This window comes from Coffea eugenioides, chromosome 4, assembly GCF_003713205.1.
Source record: "Coffea eugenioides isolate CCC68of chromosome 4, Ceug_1.0, whole genome shotgun sequence".
Lineage (NCBI taxonomy): Eukaryota > Viridiplantae > Streptophyta > Magnoliopsida > Gentianales > Rubiaceae > Coffea > Coffea eugenioides.
The window spans coordinates 3448516-3457739 of NC_040038.1; the positions used below are offsets into that span (position 1 = coordinate 3448516).

At 37.4% G+C, this 9224-nt stretch overlaps 2 protein-coding genes across 2 annotated transcripts; one reads left to right on the forward strand and one right to left on the reverse strand.

Annotated features, from left to right (window-relative positions):
• The first annotated feature begins 1224 nt into the window (after positions 1-1224).
• Positions 1225-8055, forward strand: LOC113767758 (chaperone protein DnaJ). Its single transcript, XM_027311939.1, has 11 exons — positions 1225-1660; positions 2488-2556; positions 3178-3270; positions 4032-4150; positions 4451-4646; positions 5579-5754; positions 6088-6217; positions 6403-6563; positions 6792-6883; positions 7106-7199; positions 7777-8055. Exons 1-11 carry the CDS (start codon positions 1340-1342, stop codon positions 7820-7822), a joined length of 1497 nt encoding a protein of 498 aa, XP_027167740.1. The 5' UTR covers positions 1225-1339; the 3' UTR covers positions 7823-8055.
• A 173-nt stretch (positions 8056-8228) lies between these two features.
• On the reverse strand, positions 8229-9125 carry LOC113767759. The gene is made up of 2 exons (XM_027311940.1): positions 8716-9125; positions 8229-8614 (listed from the first exon to the last, which is right to left on the reverse strand). The coding sequence occupies exons 1-2, from the start codon at positions 9085-9087 to the stop codon at positions 8432-8434; spliced, it is 555 nt and encodes a 184-aa protein (XP_027167741.1). The 5' UTR covers positions 9088-9125; the 3' UTR covers positions 8229-8431.
• Between the last annotated feature and the right edge of the window lie 99 nt (positions 9126-9224).

A 9224-nucleotide genomic window follows, 5' to 3' on the forward strand; every position in this document is an offset into this window, starting at 1 on the left:
CGAGTCAAGTCTCGAGTATCGATTTTTTGGATTCGGTCGAGCTCGACGTCGAGCTGGGGTGTATTTAAATAATATATATATATTATAATTATAAAATGACCGTTATGGGTATAATTTATATTGAATTTATAATATACTCTTCTTTATAATAAAATTTCATAAGGGCAGAAGTGTACATTTACCGAGTCGAGTCAAGAAACTTGATTAAACTCGACTTGATAAGACTTGCCTAAAAGTCGAGCCTTATCGAGTCGAGTTTCGAGCTTAAAGGGAGTTCCTCGAGTCAAGTCTCGAATATCGATTTTTTGGATTCGGTCAAGCTCGAGTCGAGCTCGAGCCTAGGTACATATGAGTCGAGTCGAGCTCGAGTATACTCGAGCTCGACTCGACTCGACTCGATTACATTCCTAATTTTAAGATGCATGCCGGCATCACCGTCTGATTGGCAACGGCTTCTAATCATCTCTTCTGTCTCAATGTTGCATTGATTCCAATTATAAAGCAGTTTGACTTGCTAAACTGATGAAGCTAACTTAAAACATGTCAAGTCCCTCGTACATGAGGACTCAGTGGCCTTGGTGTTTCTGGCCCAACTTACTCCTAGTTAGTATGTTCGAAACGAAAATGGATATCATAATTCAACTTGGTACAAATGCTTACAAAAAGTATTCAGCGACTCAAATCAGAAGGTTAAGAAGATGTAAGGCTCGTATGCTAGTATTTTTTTTCCTACATATGCTAGTATTTACTTCAACTTTTATTAAAATTCTAAAGTTCTTGCAGGCTCACTGTTTTTTTTTCTTTAAAAAATTAAGAAGTGGATTATCTGTTAGTTTACATTTGTCGTGAAAATGTCCACCGGAATAGAATTTTTTTTTAAATGTGAAAAAATGACACAATAATATAATAGACTTTTTTTTTATGAGTAAGAGATTTTGAATTTAAAACATTATACTAGACATAGATTTTAAATTTAAGACAACCTACTTGTAATTCCTGCTAAACAGAAGATTATACAATTCTGGCAAACAAAAAAAAAAAATGAATACTTTTTGTTTTAGTAAGGTACTCCTCCTTTTTACTCTCCCCAAAATGTTTTAACCTACGTAAACACGTTGACAATAGGACGCGAGAGTTCCAAGCGCCGAAGCGCGTACCCGCACCACATCTTTTCCCGTCCTTTCCAGTAAACCTTCTTCCGTCCATAGAAAAAACGTTGCCCATTTCTCCAAGGAAAAGGCAAAAACAAAACAAAAAAATATGACCAAAATTAAAAATTTCACCGGCTTCTTCAATTTCTCTTAGGACAAACATCAAACACTTTGATTGCATTTCTACTATGAACCCTGCAGCTGTAATGGCGAATTCTGCAACCCTCACTCTATCGTCCCCTGAGCCTCCGCAAAGCAGGATTGCCCCAGTCTTCCCATTTTCTTCATCTTCATCTTCGTTTCTTGCTGGTGGGACCCATTTGCGGAGTCACAAGAAGTTCATCTCTGTCTCCTTATCTTCTTCTTCCTCTCAGTTCAGCAAGAAGATTTCAGCAAGGCGGTTTGGAAGATTGGTTGTGGCTGCAGCTGATTATTACTCTACTCTTGGGGTCTCAAAATCTGCTAGTGGTAAGGAAATTAAAGCCGCTTATCGGAGGTTAGCTCGGCAGGTACTCAACTGGCCTCAAGTCATTTTTATGCGTTTGTAAGTTTGTTTCTCTATGACTTACATTTACTCTATCGGGTTTGTCAAAAGTTCTGATTCCATGGTTCATTGAAGGTAGATCTTCATTTATCTATTAATGTGCATGTGGGAATTTTGATCTTAGTAGCAATGAGGTGAAGTTACGCTATTGCATATCAATCTGATAAGTTTATAGCAGTTTATGATTAGTAATTGACTATGCATCCCAACTTATCATAATCTATTTATGGTCCAATGGAGGAAATCCTGATGCAGATTAGGTGCCAAGTTATAAGAACAAGTTAGTGGCTTTGTGCATTTCCATTTCAAAAATTTGTGGCAAATGAAGTTAGAGCTTCCTTGCATATCTTCCTCCAGCTTTCTTTGTTGAAATGAAAAGTAACTCATCTTTCACTTGTCTAGTCCCAACCTCCCCCCCCCCACAACCACCCCCCGGCCCAAAAAAAAAAAACCAAAGCCTTTTCACTTTCCATATTGTGCAGTCATTGTCGATTGTTTTTAAGCAGGAAGTTGCTTTTTCTTATTCTTTATGTTCTTTTCTAAACTTAAATTTAGCACAGCAGACAGCTGCATCTAGCTGCCTGATTGATCGATATTACAAGTTTTTTTTTCCTTTCCTCTGTCATGGGTGTGTTTCTATTCTATCAAACATGCAGAACTATCTGTGCTTATGCAAGGATCATTGACTATGTTCCTCTCTTAGTTTCTTGCTTTGACTTTACAAAACCACATCTGGGATTGCTTGCATCCCTTGCATTTTATGAAGTGATGTGACATATGACTTTTTTTTAGTACCACCCTGATGTAAACAAGGAACCTGGAGCAACTGAGAAGTTTAAGGAGATCAGTGCTGCATATGAGGTGAGGAGTGTGGCTGACAACTTCCTGTTGTAGAATTTCATTGTAGGAATCAGAATAGTTTCACATTTTTTCCATCATCTCCACCTTTTTGTGTGATTGACTTGCAATTGTGGAGGTGCATGAAATCTTCCTTCTTTAAGTATTATTTGTCTGATTATAAACTGCAGTGGAGGTATTGTTTACAATTCTTGCAAATGGAAGGGTTAAATTGAAATTCATGATTGTAACTGCTTTTGACTGACGAGTTATTGCAGTAATATTCAATACGTGACTGATTGTATGTTTCTCTATTCATTTATTTGGATATAACTAATGTTATAAAGAATTTGACGTGGATGAACTAATGTATTTATCATGATATCAACCATGAACTCTATTTTTATTCATAATTTTCCTTCTGCTATTGGAGAATGATAATTATGCACTAGAACACTTCAATCCCGAAAGCATCTTTTTCTTGTTGGCTGCTGACTATTAGGAGAGAATTGCACATGTTATTTTGTTTCAAAATAGTTGGAGCAATATTGTGGCACAACTTAAAGAATGATAGTTTGATTCATTCCCTGCTTTACATTTTTTGCCGCTTATCAAATGGCGGACTCTGAATTGTAACATGGTCAGGTGCTATCAGATGACAAAAAGAGAGCTTTATATGATCAATATGGTGAAGCTGGAGTTAATAGTTCTATGGGGGGACAAGCAGGGGCTTATACGGTACTCACTGAAATTCTAGTTTTTTAGATTTCGAAGTTGTTCATATAAGAAAGTTAATTCGATAATTTGTATTGAGAGGCATCTATTAACCATTCATCTTATTGCAAAGTTTGTTGAGAGGCATATATTTACGCTTCATCTTACTCCCAAAGTGTATATCATGGTCATGTATCACTTTGGTGATGTGATGTCCTCTGTTTACATTGCTAACAAATTAGTGACGATGTGATTTCTCCTATTCTAGCTTAGGGATCTTTTTCTACTCTTTCCATATGAGTGCAGAGTTTCCTGGCATTTGGTATAGCAATAAACTAATGTACCCTTCTGTTCAAAGGCCTTTTCTTCTCTCGCTGATCAGTCAAAAGATAAAAACATGTATATACTATTGGTAGATGTTTTCCTAGTCTTATTGCAGTGAAGTATTACATGAACAAATGTCTTCTATAATGTTTTTCAGTTTCTCATAGTTATGAGCTCTTAGATACAGGTTTATGATTTTAGGTTCAGAGTTCACCTTCTGTTTGTGCTCCAATTTCAATAATGGTTCAAGATAATGTTTCTGATGCACTTACTTTACTTACTTTCAAGTTAAAGGAATAGGACATCACCATAATTAAAATTAGATTAATAGATGGTTCATAAGCATTTAGTGGATCCATTTGTTATGATAAACCATGAGATCAACATGAAAGAGATGTATGTGATTATACCACATCATCATACTACTTTGATCTGACATTTTTTCCTTGATCACATAACAGACAAACCCTTTTGATTTATTTGAGACTTTTTTCGGACCTAGTATGGGTTTCCCTGGAATGGATGCAACTGGTTTTGGAACACGTCAGCGAAGTACTGTCACTAAAGGTGAAGATTTACGGTAAGATGATGAATTACTGCAGTTAATTTTATGGAACTCCTGGCAGGCTAATATTTTTTTATGGCCCTATGGTGTAAAGTTTCCACCTTTTTTCTGCATGATGGTTCTTTGAAGTATGTTAATTTAGCGTTGTCTTCAATTGATTTTGACTGATAAAAGGATACGTGTTCCATATGCCAAGTTTTATGTCTATTCTGCTTCTCTGCCTTCCATCTGTCTGCTGTTTAGTATATCTTTCATGAGGTGCTATATGTTAAGCATTCCTTAATTGAGTCGACTCATGGACATGGTGAATTTCAGTTATGACATAAGACTCGAGTTCTCAGCTGCTATATTTGGAGCAGAAAAAGAGTTTGAGCTTTCTCACCTTGAGACATGCGAAGCTTGTGCTGGTACTGGAGCAAAGACAGGCTCTAAAATGAGGATATGCTCAACATGTGGTGGCCGTGGTCAGGTTATGAGAACTGAACAAACACCTTTTGGAATGTTTTCGCAGGTATTTCAATACTTTTTCTTCCCGACGAATGGAATGTATACCGGTTGCTCTGTATATAAACACAATGCATGCCTGTTATCTAAATGTTTTCTTGTCTATCTATATGCATTCAAGTATAGTGAAATAACTAGTGGTGTATGCTTTGTCAATAGAACTATGAAGTTTCTACTTATTATATTAATCAGATATACTAAGGATCATTTTCTTCAGTTTCAGTCCATACTCTAGGATTAAGTAACATCTTTGCAGTCATGTCATGGTGCCGTTAAAAGAAGCTCATTATTGAGAATGCGGAGGTGGAAAAAAATTGCCTTTTCATCATGTTTGATGAATTTTAGTGTTGAATGTGCGCTTTAAACCTAAATCTGCCAGTTCTTTTCTAATAACTCCATCGCCTGTAGTAATTTCAATTTTCTCAAGTTCATTGTTTTCATTTTTGAAGTTCATTTTACCCTGTCCTTATGCTGGCACTAAGAACAAAATTTGCTGAACGATATGTGGATAAATGAAAAGTTCAAAAGGAACTGACTAAATCTCAATGTCAACCATGCAAGGGCATTGTTGTTGGAAGTCAATAATACTGATTGGAGCACCTGAAGTAAAGAAAGGAGATGTGTCTCAGATAATTATCCAAGGAGAGACTAATGATCAATCTGCTTAAATGACATACACTCTGGAAACTGGAAGTTTCAAGTACAAAAGAATGAAAATATATGGTTCATATTTTGGAGGTTTATGTGGGGTTTGGCAATAATGATGTATAATTTTTTGGGGTTGAGCAATAATAGAAATCATATATATGCATTTGCCTTTTATTTGCAGTTATCATCTACCTTTGCGCAACTTGTCTTCAAATTCCTCTGTTGATACTCTCGCTTTATTATCCCCCTTATGGCAGTTAGTAACTCTACTTTATCATTACAACCGTACAGGTTTCAATATGTCCAAATTGTGGCGGCAATGGTGAAATGATCTCTGAGTACTGTCGTAAATGTTCTGGTCAGGGGCGGATTCGAGTGAAGAAAGATATCAAAGTCAAAATTCCTCCTGGAGTCGGCAAGGGCAGTATTCTCAGAGTTGCTGGAGAGGGTGATGCTGGACCAAAGGGGTATGATTGATGAATTATAGTTTATGTTATTGTGCACCTGTAGTTTGTACTGGCTATACCTCATGAGAAAGTTTTTTTATGCGATTCCTTTTGTTTTAGATTTTGATGACACTGTTATTTTAACATCTAAAATTAGGGTAGTCACCATTACGTATCAAGCTGGTTTCTTTAGATGCATTGTGAAGGTCAACTGCAGAACATTTTAAGATTATAGCCCTTTACACATTCTAGTTAATGCTTCAAAAGATATAACAAAAGGATGATGCAGAGTGAGATGATGTCTTGGATGTGCTTGTCTCTGACTGTTGAATCCTCCCCTTTAATTTTCTGCAGAGGACCACCTGGAGATCTTTATGTATATCTTGATATTGAAGAGATACCAGAGATTCAACGAGATGGCATAAATCTCTCTTCTACTGTTTCAATTAGTTATTTGGATGCTATATTAGGAACAGTTACCAAGGTACACCTACTCTTGATGATTATTAAGTGTACCATATAGATTTAATCATGCCCATGGACAGGGTGTTTAGTATACATCTGCTGTGGTGACTGCTAGTTTTGCTTAAACATCAGCATGTCTCTTTTGAAAAATTTTATTTGTGGCTAAAAATGATAACAATCAGTCTGGTCCTTGTATTGTTATAGGTTAAAACGGTTGAAGGGCTTACTGATCTCCAAATTCCTCCTGGCACTCAGCCTGGGGATGTTCTTGTCTTGGCAAGAAAAGGTGCACCTAAATTGAACAGGCCATCAATACGCGGTGATCACTTGTTCACCGTTAAAGTTAGTATACCAAAAAAGATAAGGTATCCTTTGACGCTTAACTCATGATTACTAACTTTTTATGTCTCTGGTACTGTCTTAGATGGTCTTGTGAGAATGTTGTACTTTCATGCTCACAAAAAAGCTTTTTCAGGAATGCATACTAGCCTAGCTAGACTTTTTTCTAATTAAAAAAAACAATGGCCTCATTATGTCTTTATTCTGCTGTCATAATGGTTCATTTTATTGTTTAATGTTCTTTGGTTGTACAGTTCACAAGAACGTGAATTGCTTGAAGAACTTGCTTCTCTAAGTAGTAAACCTGGCAAACGTTCAAAAACTCGCCCTAACGTTCAGCAAACCAGTAAGTATTGATTATAATCTATTGGACAGAAGACGAAGCTTCTCTTAGGCCGTTATTCTGTGGGCCTTTCATTCCTTTTATTCAGCTGATGAACAACCCATGATGTTCCTGGCTGCTGAGTTTACAGTGTTATTACCATTTGTACCTATTCATGCTAAATGCACTTTAGCTGCCATCGTTTTAGATGATTCTAACAACAGATAATATTGCTATACCTTACAGCTAAAACTGTAAGCGAAACAGATTCTGCTACGAATAATAGTGAGGAATCCGAAGAACAGAACGACTTGTGGAAGAAGTTTACAGATTTTGCTGGGTAAATTCCTTCCCTGTACTTTGTAAAATTATGTCGTAGATACTAATTTTTCAGAATTTGGCCCACATTGTTATGCTTTCAGCAAGTGGTTAGTACCGTTGAGAGACGGTTCTTGTAAGACCTTTCAATTCTTCCCTGCCATTCTGGGTTTGTCGTGTTCTCTTTTACATTGTTAACTAGCTGGCTTGTTTTATGTAGTTACCAGCATATTAAGGTAGCCAAATGACCAACATGGTTGATAGCTGGGGAATAGGACAAACCCATTCTAATCAGTTAATTTCCAGACTTCTTAATCCAATTTCTCTAGTTTATGAAGTTATCTTGTCAAGAATATTTCCTCAGAATCTTGTTCAGTTCAATAAATTGTCAGTAAGTGTCTGCTATAACTGAATTTGCTGTTAGCATGAGTTGTGGAAATAAACATGCTTTCTCGTGATCTTTTATGCTGCTGAGTCATTTTAACTTGTTCAATAATTGAATGTTGAAGTCTTCGAATGCTATTGCCTTGTTAACTATGCCTTGAACGCCACATATCTTGAAATGTTATCTTGACTTGTGCATGATTCTGTGGTTGCAGGTCTGTTGCAAATGGAGCACTAAAATGGTTGAAAGACAACCTATAGTCATCCTTGTGGTCAGGAGAGTCCCATTAGGTGCCTGCTTTTTCTTGCAACGCATATCCTATGCTTTGGGCGCCTCGCTTAACAAGCAAAGATGGACGGTGCGGCATTGTTTGCTTCGAACTGAATCTTTCTCAAGCTCTGTTGAAGAAACTGAGGAAAACACTAGTTGCCATTCTTTTATTTTTTTTTTTGGGTGAACCCTGTAAATCTACATTGCTTGCAATTACACTTAGTTCGAGACTTTTAGAGCTGGATTCAGCTGAGAGGAACTGCTTCTCATTGTGATCAATTCATATGTAGAATTGTGCATATTGAACAGCAGCTACATTCTCTGCCTGGCCGGAAAGCGTATTGTTACATCGTTACAACAAATAAAATTTGACTAATTCAACATATCACGGTCAAGTAAACCTGAAGGACGTGGCATCCACGTTGAATTCTTACTGCATGTAAAAAGACAGAAATTTTGCAGTAAAGTTTAAATCAGCGGTTTATTTCTAAAGAACACATTTAACCAATATATTCCTCCTCTCTAAGTTCCTCTCGATGGAGAAACGAGTAGCAAGAAAAACATTTCATATCTACGGCAAAAGACGTCAGTCAGACGCTTCACTGTGAACGACTTTGCCTGATCAAAAGCAAGACTGCGGCAATGACAGGGAAAGAAATTAGGGCAAGAGCCTCAATAATGTTGGGTCTTGTTATCTCTGGAAAAACAACACTTCCATACTTTATTGCAGCCGCACCCGCCACAGAACCACCTCCCAGCTTAACCAAGTAGTTCAAATCTTCCTTAACTCAAAATAGAACACAAAGGGGTTAGCTTTAAACCAAAGGTGCTGTAGAGGTTTGAGTTGGGCATGAAGATGTGGGGTGGGGTGGGGTGGACTAACCTGGGACAAGAATGCAATGTCATCAGGGTTATCTTTGTCGGAATTTGCTTCTTCCCTTTCAGACTCTAAAGCTCGAACCAGACCGGCGCTGGTCTTGGAAATTTTGGTAGAGCATGTATTTGGGTTGGCAAAGGCAATTCTGATAGCATTTGGAGGTGGGTTTTTGGAAGCCGGGGAGCAACTCTTTAGAACTAGTGGAGCGGCTGCAGAAGCCACGGCTGCCATATCCGTCAACTCGACGTACCAACAGGCAACAGAAAAAGCAGTTATGTGGACAGGAATTAACTGCGATGTGATTCCGGCTTGGCCTGAGAGCCTAACGTGGAAATTTGCTTTCCCCTTGGCTAATAGCGATCCAACGTTTACCAACATTTCTGCCTGCCAAAAAAAAAAAAAAAAAGTGTGGATAAAAATAGTTATGTTCAATTGCCTCCCCGTATTGTACTTAGTACATTTGTTTTATGCCATATGTACCAAACAATCTCCTATTTAAGCATACGCATTTCTTT